At 42.9% G+C, this 18,740-nt stretch overlaps 1 protein-coding gene across 1 annotated transcript in view; it reads left to right on the forward strand.

The window, feature by feature from the left end:
• LOC308393113 (neural-cadherin-like) overlaps window positions 1-18,740 on the forward strand; it is a gene marked incomplete at its 5' end in the record, with an annotated part of 121,917 nt that overhangs the window by 84,092 nt on the left and 19,085 nt on the right. Inside the window, 10 exons of the mRNA XM_080876623.1 lie at window positions 960-1,243; window positions 1,719-3,327; window positions 4,037-4,130; window positions 5,158-5,342; window positions 10,864-11,093; window positions 11,573-11,850; window positions 13,670-13,884; window positions 15,266-15,393; window positions 15,581-15,708; window positions 17,816-17,939. Of these exons, the coding sequence (XP_080732749.1) occupies window positions 960-1,243; window positions 1,719-3,327; window positions 4,037-4,130; window positions 5,158-5,342; window positions 10,864-11,093; window positions 11,573-11,850; window positions 13,670-13,884; window positions 15,266-15,393; window positions 15,581-15,708; window positions 17,816-17,939 (3,275 nt within the window). The remainder of the gene's footprint in view (window positions 1-959; window positions 1,244-1,718; window positions 3,328-4,036; window positions 4,131-5,157; window positions 5,343-10,863; window positions 11,094-11,572; window positions 11,851-13,669; window positions 13,885-15,265; window positions 15,394-15,580; window positions 15,709-17,815; window positions 17,940-18,740) is intronic.

Raw genomic sequence — 18,740 nt, forward strand, 5'->3', positions numbered from 1 at the left:
AAGAGTGACACGCTCCCACACAGTGGGTGGGTGGGATTTAAGCAATAAAGCGGATGCTCATCCTCTGTATAGCAGTAGCCTAAGATCCCTTTATCAGACATGTTTAGGTCCGTTAATCAAGTATTTATGGGGAGCGGGGGTGCAGCTTAGGCTGGGCTGCAGCACTAATGATGAATAGCTGTGGAATAACTCCAACCACCAACATTAAAGTTACAATACTGTTGCACTTGTGCCTAAGAGGCTCTACTCAATCTGTCTTGTTTAAAAACTCCACCCTGGGTTTGACCGCAATAAGCCTACCAGGGCCCTGTGGGAGACAGGGAGCACTTTGTCAGTAAGGGTTGTGTTAATAGTACAGATTAGTGTATTTACATGGGATTGAAGCTACTTTAACCCAACAAAATGATTGAAAGCAAAGACTGTACATTGCAGGAGATTATCTTAAATATTCCAGTATTAAACCACCACACCGGGTGGTGACCATAGAGACACAACACATAGCTTCAGATATTGACTTCCTACAACTACAATCCTCCCCCCACCCTCTCCCAAGCCTCACAATCATTCCCTAGGGAGAATTATCAGAGCGCATTATGCTGCTTTTCGCTCTCATGTTCCCTTTTACTTTTTTCGACACTCTTTTTTTTAATTAGCATCTGATTAAAGCCAGGGAGACGAGGTACAAAGTTTCCATTTAATTAAGTAATCAAAAGAAGAAAGGAAGACATGAAAACCTACTAATAGTCAGGTCTTAGAGGAAATGAGGTGTAATACCCTTGTGGTTACACCCTTTTGTTTTTGGAGGAATGCAACAACAAATGAAAAGGGACAATAGTGAGGTATCAGCATGCAGAGATTTAAGAAATAATGACATGAACAAAGCCCACTGTGAATTCTACTACATTGTAAAAATGATACTAAACACATTTTCAAACATGCATTTTTAATTCCTGCCGCAGGGGCCAACGCCAAGCTGCGCTACCAGATAACATCTGGCAACAAAGGTGGTGTCTTTGACATCGAGCCAGAGGTTGGGACAATCTTTATTGCACAGCCATTGGACTATGAGCAGCAGAAGAGGTACAAGCTTCTGATTCTCGCCTCAGATGGGAAATGGGAAGACTACGCTGCGGTGGTAGTTACTGTGGTTAATAAGAATGATGAGGCGCCTGTGTTTTCCATGAATGAGTACTACGGATCTGTCACAGAGGAGCTTGATGGGTCACCCGTGTTTGTATTACAGGTACGAGGCTACACACATACTGTGCTTCTTTCAGTAATTACTGTAATTTAAGCATCTGTAATAATCCTTAAAACACCGCCTTCTTAGTGTGGCCATAGCTGCGGCTAAGTAATGATCACAATTTTAAAATGTGACATGTTATTTCAGTTTATCTACTGTTAGTGCTTTACCCTAGCTTAAAACGTTCTAGAAATTTCATTTAAGTTACAGAGATAGATGTTGTGCGGGGAAATTCAGCAGTGCAGCTGTCAGACTTACTCCGACGCCAGATGTAAGAAACATGCCCGATCAGAGCTTATTGCTTTAATTTGGGTGGTCAGGGAAAAGTGCAAACACTTAAATGGGCTGTCTAAAAAAATCCGAAAGCAAAGAAGATTTGGGTGACGGCTGAGGTGAGATAAGAGGAAGCAGTAATTTGGGGTTGACTGGATGAATGAATATCCATTTTCTCAGGAAGTTGTCGTTATCTCTGCAGGTGACAGCTACTGACCCAGACAAAGATGCAGACCAGGGTGCCATACGGTATTCCATTCATGGCCAAGGGGCGGAGTCACACTTCATGATCAACGACATCACGGGGGAGATGTACGTCCAGCACACCCTGGACAGAGAAGAGCGTGCTGTCTGGCGCTTTGTTGTCATGGCAACTGACGAGGAGGGCGAGGGACTTACCGGCTTTACGGATGTTATCATCAACGTGTGGGACATCAATGACAACGCCCCCACTTTTTCATGTGCGCCTGATAACTGCCACAGCAGTGTAGCTGAGAACTCCCCTCCTGGAACATTAGTTGTGGAAATGATGGCTGTAGACCTTGATGATGCAGCCGTAGGCCAAAATGCAATCCTCACCTACAAAATCACGGAAAATTCACAAAATGCAGACGGTGCAGATCTTTTCATGATTGATTCCAGCACTGGGACCATCTCTGTGGCAGCAGAGGGCCTCGATCGTGAGCATGCCGACACGCACCGTATGGTGGTAGAGGCTCGGGATGGTGGCGGCATGACGGGTACCGCTACCGTCACTATAGTGGTGACGGACATCAACGACCATGTGCCAAAGTTTAGAGAGGACTGGTGCGGCGCTCGTGTACCTGAGAGCACAAATGAAGACGCTCCTATCCTGGAGCTGAGTGCTGTGGATCCCGATGCCGGCTCATACGGACATTTGGCCTTCAGTGTGATGGCAGGAGACCCTGAGCAGAGATTCTACATGGTTAGCCACAGACTGGAGCAGAGCGGCACTCTGAGGCTGAAGAAAAAGCTGGACTTTGAGCAGCCAGGGGAGCAAAGGTTTAACCTCACCATCAAAGTGGAGGACACTGACTTTTCCAGCCAGATCCACTGTCTGGTTCTGGTGGAGGATGAGAATGATAATGCCCCTGTTTTTACCCCAGACTCGTATCTGCTGTCTCCTTTGCCGGAGGATGTAACTGAAGGAACCAGCGTCATCCAGGTTGTGGCCTCTGACTCCGACTCTGGTCCGAATGGTGACATTTCGTACAGTATTCTCCCCGAGTCAGACCCGTATGGACATTTTGCAGTCAGCGGTGCAGGTGTGGTCACAGTCGCTAGGCCGCTGGATCGAGAGACAGTGGCAGGTTATGAGCTGGTCGTCATGGCGACAGACCGGGGTACCCCGCCATTGAGTGGCAGTGTCACGGTCCGCTTGCCATTGCTAGATGTGAATGACAATGGGCCAGAGCTGGAGACAGCCTACATTCCCATGCTGTGGGAGAACAGTCCAGTGCCTCAAGTGGTCTGGCTCAATAGGAGTTCAACTCTTCTGTATGTCACTGACAAAGACTCCCCAGAGCAAGGGCCTCCTTTTTATCTCTCCCTGCCCTCTGTGTACTCTACTGACTTCCACCTACAGGACCATGGGAATGGCTCTGCCACGCTCACCGCTCTGCGGAGATTCGACAGGGAAAGGCAGAGTGAGTTCCACTTGCCTGTTATTATGATTGACAGCGGCGAGCCACCGATGACAGCCACAAACACTCTCACCATCACTATTGGCGATCATAATGATAACGCCCATCAGGCAGGAGAGAAAGATGTCTACGTACATAGCTACAAGGGTGAGATGCTTGTTCTCTTCTTTTTGCCCCTGATTTTTTGTTTTTACAGCGCAAGGAGAGCTTGAGTCAAGAGGGAAAACTGAGGCTACAGCTCTAGGGGAAAGTTTTCACCACCATACGTGCTTAGAGTAGTCTGGAATTCATAATTGCTTTCTTTCTATTACATTCTAGCAGTGTTTTCTTATGGTAATATCATTGTCACATCCTTTCTGAAGCTCCCAGCAGAGTCTTCCCCTGCCAACCCTATGCCTAAAGCTCATCTGAACATCACAATATGATAAGAATCATGATTCTTATTTCTTTATAGTGTTTCTACCCTCCAGGTAAGTTGGTTAGGCACATTGGCTTGTTAGTGTTTTGATCACACACTCAGCTACATGACATTTTTGGTAATTGTGGAAAACAGGAGCAGCGTGACTCATCCAGGCTGCCATTGTTTACCCAGCTGCAGTACTCTGGCACTGCAGGTCGATAATAACATAATCCATACTGAGATAGCCTCGCTTCCTTAAGCTCCACGCTCTCTGAAGTGGAGCACTGAGAGCCTATTCATTCCAGCAGTGGGACTCCACAGTTATGAGCATAATAAGTAGAACAGAACACAAGGATGCAAGATAAGGAGAAGAGAGGGACGAAAAAGATAAGTGTTGGCATCAGCAGATTCTGTCCAGACTGAGTCAGTGTGTGTGTGTGTGTTTACCTTGAACAGGAAGGATAGCGAATGCAGCACTGGGGAAGGTATATGCCCCAGATCCAGATGACTGGGACAACAAAACCTACACTCTGGAGACGAGTGCAGCTAAGTAAGAGCTCACTGTTAAATGCATCTAATGTTCTCTGAAAACATGCTGATCTCCCAGTGTGTAGCAGTGGTACAAGTGCTAACGTAATAATGTATCAGAAGAACTGCCAAACTGTAAAATAAAGAGGATGTGGGCTAAAAGAAATGCTGTAGGCGCATTGCTAACAAGGGCCCGTCTCACAGTTAGTTTTTCCTAATCCTCCTAATCTTATTTCCTTGGCCTCTAATGCAAGCTGATCGATATTCTGGAATATACAATCAGATTTAGGGGCAGGGATAGCTCAGTAGGTAAAGTGGTTGCCCCATGATCGGAAGGTCGGCGGTTCGAATCCACTTAACGGCTACCCTGAGGTACCCCTGAGCAAGGTACCGTCCCTACACACTGCTCCCCGGGCGCCTGCTTAGTGGGCTGCCCACTGCTTCACTGAGTGAATGGGTCAAATGCAGAGAAAAACAAGTAATTTCCCCATGGGGATCAATAAAGTATCCATTATTATTATTATTATTAAAAAACACCCCCAGCAAAAAAACCTAAGCAATCCTTGATCCACTTGTGTTATGTTCCTTGGATGAAACAGCCCTTCTTACTAGGCTGCTTCGTAGGAACCTTGCAGAACCGTGCAGTTATTCAGTGTTCACACCCTTAAGATCAGATTAGAAATACCAATTGCATATTTGTTTTATTCATATAACAAATTTTGACAATTACCATGACAACTATCAAGCCCTTTTATGAGTTTTTCGAGCAGAAGCATTTTCCTTTCTCGTCTGTCTTTTTTCCTGGCACTTTTTGTTTACCTGTTTCTCTGAGCTTTTTGTTTTTTAACATTAATTTGTATTCACTTCCTGTCGGAGTGAGCCCAGGTACCACTGACCAATTTTCTACATGTCTGTCTGCCATCTGTTTCGTATATATCTTTCAGACAGGAGCTAAGAAACAAAAGGAACCCTGCTTTTGAATTTCTCTTTCTCTCATTTTATACTGAAGCAACAGTTTCCTACTTTACAGCTTTCATTTGTTTCTTCAGGTACTTCAGTGTGGACCAGAGCTCAGGAGAGCTAAACCTGCGACAGAACATTCCAGGTGGCAGCTACTGGCTGAGGGTTGAGGTGTCTGATGGTGTGTGGCCTGATGTAATCTCAGGAGTCAGAGTTCATGTCTGGGAGCTGGAGGAAAAGGCCATCTTATCGTCTGCCTCACTGCGTTTGACCGGTAGCATTTGCACAAACACTGACTTAAATGTTGGCATGAATGCTGTGGGTTAATTTTGAATCCCTGGGTGCCTTCGGCACAGCAGGTAGACATGTGTTGCACTTTGTTTTCCCTGTTTCATCAGTACAGCATGTGATCAAAATGTTCCACCTTTAAAAAAAATCAAAGCACATAGCTGATTCAAATTGACTTGCTCTAACCTCATAGGTAGCCTGTTTGGGCAGCACCACATCGCTTCTAGCACAGCTGCTCTTTTAATATCACTCTGTTGTGAGCATTTGCTTTTGTGCATTAATGATGTGTACTGGATCTCCTACAGTTTATTATAACTGCATCCTTCTAATTTTATTTTCAAATTTCATTTTGGGGAAGTGGTCCAAGTCGCAGGGAGGCAAATGTAGCAAATCTGAGAATCAAACATGTTGCTGTGACAAAAAGAGGAAAATAGACGGCATAGCACAGCTGCAGAAGTTCAAGTGTAACAATTGTAATTTCCACTCAGTGTTTACATATGGAAAAGTTCCAATTTTTGCTACACAGTACCATGAATATTGAAACATTTAACAGCATTTTACTTTCACCTACCAAAGTTATTTCAGTTTTGTATTTCTTAACCTTTTATTCTTATTTCATTTGGATTTTTTTCTGTTTCCAAAGTAGATTTTGTCATTTAAGCTCAGTGTTTTTATTGTTTAAAATGATTTGTTTTAGTTCATTTTTTTTTTATTTACTTTTGCATGGAGGGCATTTGTTAAGGCCAGATTTAGGAAAATCAGTACAGGCAGTTTACTCTCAGTCTCTCATTAGACTTCTAAAAAAGCTTCCTCAGACATGTTGTGATAAAATTACATGAAACCAACAAATACTAAAACTCATTCCACTATATTTATTTTTTTTAGTTAGTTTTCCAGCCTTCACAACCTCATTTCAGTTAGTTTTGTTTTTCAACAGTCCAGTTTGTATTTTAAGCATTATTAGCTAAACTTTTTTTTGTTTTATTTTAAACCCCTTATAGTCCCACATGGTAGAAATCTTTTGGGGGAGCAGTGCTCAAGGGTACCTCAGAGTAGCTGTTTGCTGGATTTGAACCCCCAACCTTCTGGTCATGGGGTTAATGGTTATCCTTAACCTAAAGATGAAGTTGAGGATTTTTCTCTGGCCAGCTCTAGCACATACTAGGGACAGGAGCTGGACTTTGAGGGAGCAAGCTAAAAATATCTGCCACACTAAAGGCAATATGGTAATGCCCAAGGAGACTAACTATAATGGGAGGTTTTTGATTTTGGGCTGAGTAACTGAACATTTTGATTGCACCTTGTACGTGACCCCAGGACTATAAGTAAAAAAAATTATATAACAATAAGTTTTCAATTGGATTCTTGTTCTCAGTCATCCTCCGCAGACAAAAAAAAGCATGCTCTTTGTTGTTGCTGTTAAATTCTTGTTCGAGGCTGATGTTGAAAAAGACAGCATCTCCCACAGGCAAGAATAAATTGGTACTTTTCATTGAATGATTATCAGGTTGTCAATCCAGTTAACACAAAAATAATATGCTGTCAAAAGAATTTTCTATACTTGCATTATTTAACATTTCTAAGCATTGTAAAGCAACCATTCATACTGCTTGTTGATAATCGTTTCCTCCTCCTTCTTCAACATTCTAAAGTTTATGTCAGAGTGTTCATTTTTTGACAGTCTCTCAGAGTACATTTGAGTTATAAAGGTCAGTTTGGAAGTGTCAGGTAAAGTCCTTGACATTTAAAAAGTCATTCAGCAAACAGAGTCAAAGGCTGTTATGGATGCGTCTGATTCCAGGTTGTTACCATTTTTGGGATATTAAAGGTGACTGCTCGCGTTCTCCACATATCACTGGAAGGTGAAACGCCAAATGCGATTGCCTTCGCGGTCATTAAAATATCCTGTTCGAGACAGTTTGTCAAGACTCTAACATTGTTTCGGTGAAAAAGTAAACAATTTGTGTTATGTGCATCATGATTCATTTGCCTTACGGATGACTCAGAATGGAAATAGGATCAATAGAGAAGGATGTTCGGCTACGTCTCACGCTAATAGAATCAGGAACTTGGTAGACATATCAGTGCGCATGCGCCAACCAGCGTGCAGCCTGTTACAGTCGCTCCTGCTTTTCTCTTAGTTTAGCTCTTTTTTCTTACGTATTCTTTTTTTTTCTGACTTGTATTTTCCTCCGTTTTCTATCTCTTACTCAATCATGTGGATTGAGAGAGTTTTTGTTCTTCTGGTGGCCGTGGAACTGTTACTTTTATCATGGAACGGGACCGCGGCACATCTCCTACACGCACGGACTGTTTACTCCAGAGATCAGCTGATCGCCCTGATGCCGGCCGGCTCGCTGGCCAGGCCCGCAGAAGTGCCCGCAGAAGTACCAGCTGAAATTTGGAGGAAAACACATCGGGGATGCAGAGGTCAAGGACAGAAGAGAAGAAAAAAGGTGACGGTGAGACAGCGGAGGCTCGAAGCGAGGAGGAGGTTTAAACCGTGTCTGCCGTCTATCGTGATGGGAAATGTGCGATCGTTGGCAATTAAAATCGACGAGCTCTCAGCACTGGTACGGAGTCAGAGGGAATACCGAGAGTGTAGCCTGATGTGTTTCACCGAATCATGGCTGCACCAGGTCATTCCCGATGAGAATGCTTCCGTGGAAGGCTTCCACACTGTTCGGGCGGACAGGGACAGCATCGCTAGCGGTAAGCATAAAGGAGGTGGGCTTGCTGTTTTAGTTAACAACCGGTGGTGTAACCCTGCCAACATAACAATCAAAGAAAGGATTTGTTGCCCGGACACTGAACTGTGTGCTGTTGGACTCAGGCCGTATTATTTACCCAGGGAATTCTCTCACGTCATCTTGGTGGCTGTTTATGTTCCCCCCTCTGCTAACCCCACAGCTGCATGTGACACTATCCACTCTGCCATAGCTCGGCTACAGACTCAGCACCCGAGTGCCTTTATTGTGATCTCGGGTGACTTCAACCATGTATCACTGGACAATACACTACCAACATTCAAACAATATGTGGACTGTCCCACCAGGGGAGAGAAAACTTTAGACTTACTGTATGCTAACGTCAAGGATGCATACAGCTCCTCCTCCCTCCCCCCACTTGGTAGGTCAGATCATAACCTGATTCACCTCACCCCCCGCTATGTGCCAATTGTGAGGAGGGAACCTGTGACCACCAGGACTGTTAGGAGGTGGTCAGAGGAGGCAATAGCGGAACTACAGGGCTGTTTCGAGGTGACCGACTGGGAAACACTCTGTGAGCCTCACGCCGAGGACATCAATGGGCTTACTGAGTGTATCACAGGCTACATAACTTTCTGCACCGACTCCATTGTTCCAGCTCAGACTGTTCATTGTTACCCAAATAACAAGCCGTGGGTGACTAAGGACATCAAAGCCCTCCTCAACAACAAGAAGAGGGCTTTCAGAGGGGGCAACAAAGAGGAGGTGAGGAAGGTCCAGGTGTTACTAAAGGACAAGATCAGAGAGGCTAAGGACAATTACAGGAGGAAGCTGGAGTGGAAACTCCAGCAGAACAGCATGAGAGAGGTGTGGAGGGGCATGAAGACCATCACTGGATTCAGGCCAACCAACAGCAGGGGAGCTGAGGGAGGTGAGAATAGAGCCGACGAGTTGAATCTGTTTTTCAATAGATTCGACACCACAGTGTCTGCTCCCACCCCCACAACCTCACCTGCAGTCAGCCTGGAATCCAGAGCCACACCACTGTGCCAGCCTCTCTCTTCACATGTTGCCTCCTGTGAGATTCCTGACACCCCTCCCCCACCCATCACCTTCACTCAATACCAGGTTGAGATGCAAATGAGGAGACTTCACTCAGGCAAGTCTGCTGGACCAGACGGAGTGAGTCCCCTTGTCCTCAAGACCTGTGCCCCCCAGCTGTGTGGAGTCTTTCATAAACTGTTTATGCTGAGTCTGAGTCTGCAGAGGGTCCCGGTGATGTGGAAGACATCATGCCTCGTCCCTGTACCAAAGACGCCTCGTCCCAGTGGCCCCCAGGATTACAGGCCCGTGGCACTGACCTCCCACATCATGAAGACCCTGGAAAGGCTCATCCTGGACCAGCTGCGACCCATAGTAAGACCACATCTGGATCCCCTTCAGTTCGCTTATCAGCCTCGTCTCGGAACAGAGGACGCCATCATCTACCTGCTCAATCGTGTCTACACCCATCTGGACCAGCCGGCGAGCACTGTGAGGGTCATGTTTTTTGACTTTTCCAGTGCTTTCAACACCATCAGGCCGACCCTCCTGGGTGATAAGTTAGCAGCGATGCAGGTGGATGCTTCTCTGGTGTCCTGGATTGTTGATTACCTGACAGGAAGACCACAATATGTACGTCTCCCACAGTGTGTGTCTGACAAGGTGATTAGCAACACAGGGGCACCACAGGGGGACTGTCCTCTCCCCCTTCCTCTTCACCCTCTACACCACAGACTTCAGCCACTGCACAGAGACCTGCCATCTTCAGAAGTTTTCTGATGACTCTGCGGTGGTTGGATGCATCAGCAGGGATGATGAGACAGAGTACCGGGCTGTGGTCGACTCCTTTGTCACGTGGTGTGAGCAGAATCATCTGCAGCTCAACGTGGCAAAGACCAAGGAACTGATCGTGGACTTCAGGAAGACCAGGAAACACTTGACCCCTGTTTCAATCCAGGGGGTCAGTGTTGACATTGTGGAGGACTATAAATACCTTGGAGTACACATTGACAATAAACTGGACTGGGCTAAAAACACCACAGCACTTTACAGGAAGGGCCAGAGTCGTCTCTATTTTTTGAGGCGACTGAGGTCCTTCAACATCTGCCAGAAAATGCTGAGGATTTTCTATGAGTCTGTGGTGGCCAGTGCGATCCTCTATGCTGTTGCATGCTGGGGGAGCAGGCTGAGGGTCGCAGATGCCAACAGACTTAATAAACTGATCCGTAAGGCCAGCAATGTTGTGGGGATGGAGCTGGACTCCCTCAAGGTGGTGTCGGAGAGGCGGATGCTGTCCAAGATAAAGACAATGTTGGATAACACCTCCCACCCACTCCATGACATGTTGGTCAGTCACAGGAGCTCGTTCAGTGAGAGACTGAGATTACCGAAAAGCACCACTGAACGACACAGGAAATCATTCCTGCCTGTGGCCATCTCCCTGTACAACGCATCCACTTAACACACTGTTTGCTGCTACAACTACACATGTTTCTTTTCCAAATATTTATTTATAAGTGACTTATGTATGTATGTATGTATATATATGTATATATTGTACTATTCTTAGTTAGCGTATTGTCTGTCTTGTCTTAATGTTGGTTTAAAATGGAGCACTGTAACAAAAAATAATTTCCCCCAGGGATCAATAAAGTATTCTGATTCTGATTCTGATTCTGATTTGATCAACTCTATAGTTGTCATTGACAAGTCAGTAGTTCTTATTTCACGAACCTCCCTTCTCTTTGTCTCCTGAAGGCATTACAGCAAAAGATTTTATCGACTCTCGTGTCGAGGGGAAGAGTCGGCTCGAGGCGTTCTGGGACTTCCTGTCTGAAACCTTGTCTGTCAGACCAGGGAGTATCAACGTTTTTAGCATCGCAGACAGAGACGAAAAAACTGTGGACATCCACTTCAATGTGCTAACTGATAATGGCTACCTGCGCCCAGAGAAGCTGCACGGTGTCCTCGACGCACATAAAAAGAAGGTACATATGTTATCACGTAGGATAGATAGTCATCGGTGCTTGTATATCAAGTGATACACTCGGGGGGTTGAGGGAAACCAGCAGCTTTTTATCTGCCCTTTGATTTCACACCAACTTTGTGTCTGTTTACTGCCTGCCCCTGTCATGTCTCTTTGTCTCTCCCATTTATTTGTTGTCTTTGTCTTGCCCTCTTTCGTCCATGTGTTCATTATGCATCGCTGTGATTCATCTGTCATACCCAATGACATATCATGATTCTTTAACAGTAGTCAGTTAGAATATTAAAATATTTATGATGAAGGCCTTGCCTTGCTCTTTTGCATTTCTCGTGAAGCTGTTTTGTTTCGCCAAGTGTAAATCAGCGTGTCCCGCGCGCCACCGGCATCGGTGATACAAATCCCTGTTATCTTCAGCCACAATTATTGTAATTCTCGTTTTTGTCTCACTCATCTGCTGCGCTCTTCCTTTCCTCTCTGCAGCTGCAGTCAGTATTGCGTGCGAACGTGCACCAGGTGCAAGTAGATGAGTGCGTGCACACCGATTGCAAGACATCCGGTGGCTGCTCCACACAGTTAAGCATCAGTGACTCACCCACCTTGATAGACTCGGGTGCTTTATCCCTGGTCTCAGTGAAAGTAACATCCTTGGCTGTGTGTGGCTGCGCTGCCAGAGAAATGACCCATCAACGCTGCTCTTCCTACTCCAGTAACCCCTGCCTTAATGGGGGAACCTGCATCGACACGCAGAACGGATACAGGTGAGAGGCATTTCTGCAGTTGTAAAGAACTTAAGATGAAATAGGTTCTTAAAAGATATTTAATGGAAATAAGAGCAGCAGTCTTCTTTCTAGTCCTAGTAGATTTGCTGTTAGAGTGATACCTTGGAAATTGAGCCCAGAATTACTGTGGGTCCCCTGTGAAAAAAATCTTCTTCAGCTGCAACGAAAAGAACTAAAAGTCTTGAGGAGCTCGGCTGTATTGTTAGCTAAATCTGCAGTTACATCATTTTTTTAAAGGCTTGCCTTTATACCGTGGAATCAATGTTTGAGTGTGTCCACGTGATTTTGAAAACTGAAGTCTGAGTTTATCTTGCCAGGATGCAAATAATGAGTCTAACCTCGGTATCAAGGTTATAGACCTGTACTTTGAATTTAACCTTATATATAAATGTCTGCAGTCAATATTCAGGTGTAGGTCTCTGTGAGCATATATCACCGAAGAAACAGCATGCACTTTGTTTCATGCACATACTTGTGCTTGGATTAAAAAATATATATAGGGCAAGGGGATTAACCCTTCCCCCTCTATGCACACAACTTCTTAAAATTTCAGTTAGCATGCAAGTTTGTCAATAGCAGCGTGCACACATTCTTTTCTTTAAATTGTCTCTGCTCCAATTGATCTGTATATTGCTGCAAGGAGCCTTTGTTCTGTAAGAAGAGTATCTCCCTGTATGTGTCATATATGAGCTCCTGTGAATGCAGTCCAGCCGTAAAGAATCCAATTTCTGCTTCTATTCTCTGTCAAAGGAGCTTAACAGGAAACCTCAGACAGCAGCTGATCAGATATTGTCAGTCAGAAGTAAGAAAAACATGCCATGCACCTCCTGATTTGGACCGGCACGACTCTCGAGGTGCACTGTGCTTTGCGTGTGCATATGTATACATAAGGCTACACTCTGCCTAAGCCGCCCCTTTTGCTGCATATGGATCAGTATTCCTGACATGTGTTGCCCCTCTGCAGAATAAACAGCAATGGGAGAAACATCCCTTAACAGTCTCAGTACACACAGCTTTCCTCAGACACCGCATGAAAATAGATGGCTTTGACATTATCAGCAAAGCCAGCTTGTCTCACATGCCTGCAGTGGAGAGGACAGGATGAGATCAACTGGTCCCCTCAATCCCCACCATCAAAAATAAGCTGTTTTTCTTTACTACGTGTATCTTTGTATGGCATTTATGTATGATTATTTATGTTTAACACTGTGGTCTCACAAACAGAGTCAGCAAAATCATAAAACACATTTAATTTCCGGTTTCCAGTCCACTCAAGTCCTAATCAAAGTGGATAACTACAAGATGAAGCATTTGCACAGTTATCAGCCAGTGTGTAATACCTTAAGAGAAAATCTGTGGTGCTTCGACACATAGAAAAGTGAGAGAAATGGAAATAATTATCTTCCAACAAAGGAAATGTGATGTGCTGAGCAGGAACTCCCTCCAGAGGGTTCAGCTCAGACAGCTGTGATAGATAAAGAATAGATCAGAGTAATGTTGTGTTCATAGCTAATTGATTTAATGTGGAGTTGAACATTTGGGGCTTCGTGGCTAATGCTGATTTGAAAAAGTGCTTTCCCAGCTGTCTGTTGACAGCCAGCATGTTAGAGCAAAGTCAAACCTCTGTCTGCGTGAATCAACAAAGCTGTCACGTATGCCGGAGAAAAGTCGCCATGCACTTATCCAGAGATTGGACAGCGTGAAGATTTCTCCGAACTCAAAACTGAATGACACTGATTGTTTCTTTCCCCTTGTTTTCCCTTGATTTTCCACACTGTTTTTCTCCTTGGTGCTACAGGTGCCAGTGCCCCCCACAGCTTGAGGGGCCAGACTGTCAGCAGATGAGAGTTAGTTTCCTTGGCAACGGCTATGCCTGGTTTCCCCCCATAAGGCCTTGCTTTGATAGCCATCTTTCACTGGAGTTTATGACTGAGGAAGATGACGGACTGCTACTGTATGCCGGCCCGATGGCCACTCTTATGCCTGGGGACAGTGAAGACTACATGGCCATAGGTAAAGAAAGAGTCTGTATAATTAGATGTGTGCCAAGGGGCCTCTGGGCCATTACTGCACTCAAACCTGCGACTTAATTTTGTGTGTTTAATTACTGGGTGGTAGCTAATCAGATATACGAGGCAAATTTCGTTCGTTAGTGCACCACTGAGAGATAGGAGCACTCACTTGACTGAGTTATACCGTTAATGTGGTACTATGCAGGAAACCCCGTTTTACTGTTTAATGTGTATGTAATAGTTTGCCGTCTGCCATAACGAATTCTGTTTTGCTTACCCCTTGCGTCAGAGTGGCGGCTCAGCTTTAGAACAGGCTTATAGACTTTCAGTGTCTCACTCAAGGACACATCAGTGGGGTTTATTCTTGCTGACACAGAGGCTCAAAACTCAATCTGCCAGGTGAAGGACAGCAGTAAATATTTCATCGAAGTGAATAGGTTATTTTGCATTGGGACAGCTATGCATAAAGCTTTATAGTTACACTATGCAGCATCTAGACAAAGTGATTCAGTATCATAAGAATCATGGTAATGAAACTGAAATGATGTTACTACAGCGATTCATGTTATTGTTAATGTAATTAAAATTATGTGCTGTAATTGTGCAGATAAATTAAGTTTCCTCGAGTAGATATAGATCCATAGAAACCAGTCTGAATTGTATTTTTGGATTACAGTGCTGTCGCCATCATGGTATAAATATTTGTGCTGTGATACATGCACTCACATGCATACAGTTTCAAATTACTATTCCCTCAACCCATAATTTTGTATTTTACTCAAAGGGGTTGATTCAGGGAAATTACAGAAAACATGCTTTCTAATTTACCACTGCTGATATCGAGCCATGCATATATATTTTATTCAGGTTTTCAGATATTTAACTCTCAGATTTTAGGTGAATTTGTAGGTGAATTCAGTGTCATTTATGTCACCATTTAAAAAAATTTAATTCTAATTTCAGAAATCTTGCACAGAGCTCATTGGGAATAGTAACTCAGAGAAACTGACTATTAAGCTGCTTTTGTTTACAATTTGACAACTTATTTTAAAGCTATTTGTTTCTGGTGCAATTTTGATTCCGTTGTACAGCTCGGCTTTGTTACTGTATTGTCACCCTCCTTTTTGGTTCACACTGTGTTTTTGTTTTGAAGTGAGATGCTTTCATACATCCCTTGGGTTTTTCCTGTGTTTACACAAACTGGTTATTTGCATCTTGCATTTTTTTCCTGCCTGTTTTGTTTGTTTGTGATGCATTTCATCACAGTTTTTTATTCACTCCGCCTTTAGATTTTTAAAGTTTAATATTCTGCATTTTTTTTTTTTAGTTTTATGCTGATTTTTAGACTAGTTGATGTAAATGCTCATCATTATCTTCCTCAGAGCTGATTGGAGGGACGCCTAGCCTGAAAATTAACCATGGTTCTGGGACCTTGGTGCTCCAGTTAACAAATAATGTCGGGGTGGCTGATAGACGCTGGCATCGCCTCGATGTGAGGAGCAACAGTAAAGTAAGACATGCACATTCAAGCCAAATCCCTCTGCATGTATTCCCCATTTTCTTCCTGAGTACGCAGAAGACATCAGATTATAATACATATACACCACAGTTTTAAGAGAGTGCCAGGCAGCAGTACACTCACACATCTACACATAAATTAGAGATGACCTCTCTCTTCACTCTTGCCCAATTTAAAGGAAGTGCGCTTTACTCTGGATCGATGTTCCACTGCAATTGTCATGGAGACAGAAGGCGTAGACTCGTGGGCAATGACAGAGGACCGCTCATCCTGTGAAATCCGAGGAGTCACACCCAACAGGGGAAAGTAAGATCAATATTTAAATAAAGAAAGTGTGACCAATGCTGCACATTATAACAAATCAAGTGGTTCCTTTGAATTTTGAAGGGAGCCAGTTTTAATAAGACACCACTGATAAATAATGAGATAATCAATTAATCTGTTATAATTTACCGTACACACAAGTGCACACACAGAAAAATACAATAGCTGCACTTGTTTAACTTGTTTAACAGTTGGGCTTTGTAATTTCTCAGGGGAAATTTGCCTAAATGCTAATTATTCATTCTGTTTGCTGGTCTTAAACCCAAAACTCTGCCTGACCCATGGGACAGTGTCTAAATGCCCAGTGTTTCCACAGGACTAAATAGTTCTCTAGCAACAGCAGCAGTAGTTTGCAATACTATTAAAAAAATCAAAGAATGCACACAATTGTTGATAGAGGGTTTTTTATGCCGTGCCAAATCACAACAGCAGGCAGCTCAAGATGCTTAATGCTGTAAGTTAAGGACCTTATTTAAAAAAAGCAATGAGACATTGTCCTATGAGCCAGTACTCGGTGACAGTAGGGAGGAAAAACTACCTTTTAACAGGAAGATGTCTCCACCAAAACCAAGCTTCTATTGACATTGTTTGGGAGGTGACTGAAATGATAAGGATGTTTGTACATCATGTCAACACTGCTTGGAAATGTCCTATTGGAAACCAGAGACCAGCTTTAGTAGATAAAGGCTGATCTTTGCTTGCCGGCAAACTCATAGCATTTTAATGTTGGATTCTTAGTTTACTATGAAAGTGCCATTTGTAATACATCCTTTGCTTTGACTAATAATAAAAATAATAAATAAATAATTTAAACCATTGCTATCAAAATCAAAATTGCTGCTGATTTATTTTCTATTCATACTCAGTTAAATGTTTCAGATTCAATATCTTAGCAGGAAAAATGACAAATCGGGCAGCTCATGTTTCATTTACTCAGGAAGAATGAGTCTAGCTCCCGTCACATTCAAGCAGAATTCCAACCGGCTTTGTCCAAGCTGGCAGTAATTGCTCTCACGACTGGCATTTCTGCATGCTGCAGTCTGTTTACATTTTTCCATCATGTTTCATTGCTCTGATTAGTTTTATGTCTATCAGATTGTATCCTGAGGCATTTTGGTCTGTGCCCATTGGACACACATCACTTGGAAATCAGACTAATTGCATTTATGCAACAATTTAAAAACTTCATTTACAGTCTGTTTTTTCTCTATTTCTGCAAAATAAATAAAACATTAAAACAATACGTTTATGTCTGGTATGTGATGCTGCAGTCATGCAAAACCTTTAGTCTTCATGCTGCATAAATAATATCAGAAATTGTGTTTATGCACGAGCATTATTTGTAAATGAGATCAGATAGTGACTCAGACTAGTCTGAGTTCAGAGCGTTCAATTTCTCTGTGTACCAAGCAGGCCTCTCTGGAGGAGGGGAGCTGTTGATAAAAGCCTCAGATATAATCCTTAAAATGCCAAACTAATCTTTCACAGCTATACATTTGTCCCCTCCCCCCTATCGCGGCCTTGGCTTGCCACTGTGCTCATTATTATGTTGTGTAATTAAGCTGTGAGCTTCTGAAGTTAACAATGCACATCAGAGCTATACTGCTGCTATTGCTGGTAATAACCTCTAAATTTTGTGAACCTTTAAGAAGCATTTAACTGTGTGTGTTGTGACTTGTATAGGGAACATTAATAGTTACGACATTTGCAGGTCAGATACCAGGTTAACAAGCTAAAATGATCACTTTGTACATCTCGTTTTGAAAATACCACCAGTATTATAGAATATTAGTTAGCATATTAGTTGGTTGTTTCAGGCAAATGTAATTGACCCATCATGCATATTTTAAAAATAATAGAAAAGGAACAATTTGCTGTCTAAAGATGTAAAGGTGATGAAAGCCTCAGAAAGATTCAGAATCATCTGTGAATCTCTACTATGAAAGGCCAATGTGCTTTGTATGCATTGGTTTGACTGCTGTTCGTTATATTGAGAGCTGTGTTTTTAATTGTAGCCTTGAGAACATACTGTGCCTGGTTCCTTTTCTTCTGCTCGATTTCTTCAGTTTTTGTTCTGCATGCGTTTCAGGTATTTCAATGGAAGTCATGTTCTGCAGCTCGGAGGGATCAATGAGAACATGTCATATGAATATCCCCAGCTACAGCACAAACACTATACTGGATGTATAAGGAACCTGCGTGTGGACAGCAAGGTAAAGTCTGGAGCAGGTCAAGATTACCACATATGCATTACCATGAAGCCTTTTTATAAAGCTGGTTGGGTAGATGGGTGAATTGACTACTGTACTGTACCTCTTATTGTTTACCTGTTCGGATGACAGGCCGTGTAGGTGATGGAGGTCTCCACTTCAATAAGAATGTAAATGTGACCTCAAGGTAGTGCGGGGAAACCTTATGAATGTTGATGTTGGTTACTTATCCCTTTTTCTTCTGGTGTCTCTGTCTTTAAAATGTAAATGTACCAGTAATGATGCAGAATGTTATCAGTATTATACTCGGTAATGCTTTATCATGTATTAGATGATAGTTCATCTAAATGTATTTGCCTTACACACATGCTGCATTGCTTAATTAGTAAACGAATAGTTTGCAAACTATAAAGTAATAATGTGCAAAGTAACATTTATTACTACACTGTAAAAACTGTGACTAGAGGTTACTTAAAAAAGTTATGGCAACAAAGTGACACTTGAAATAATTAAGTAGATTTTAATTTCAAAAGATTTATGTAAAATGTAGAGAAAATGTTAATTAAATTCAAATAGAAAACAAAAGTAGATATTAATAGAATTAAACTGTAAATATGTGTTGGATTTAGGGTCAAAATCTCAAACTGAAGGTTGAAATTGCCCAACTTTACCAAAAAAAATAATTGATATGAAATAAGTCTCTGAGAAAAATTACTTTGAATTTACTAACTATCTGGCAAAGGTTTAGTAAAAACTTCCTAAAATATCCATTACAAAGAAATGAAATCTTCTTGTTTTTTCAGT

The sequence above is a fragment of the Rhamphochromis sp. 'chilingali' genome, assembly GCF_963969265.1.
Source record: "Rhamphochromis sp. 'chilingali' genome assembly, chromosome: 2".
NCBI classification, from domain to species: domain Eukaryota; kingdom Metazoa; phylum Chordata; class Actinopteri; order Cichliformes; family Cichlidae; genus Rhamphochromis; species Rhamphochromis sp. 'chilingali'.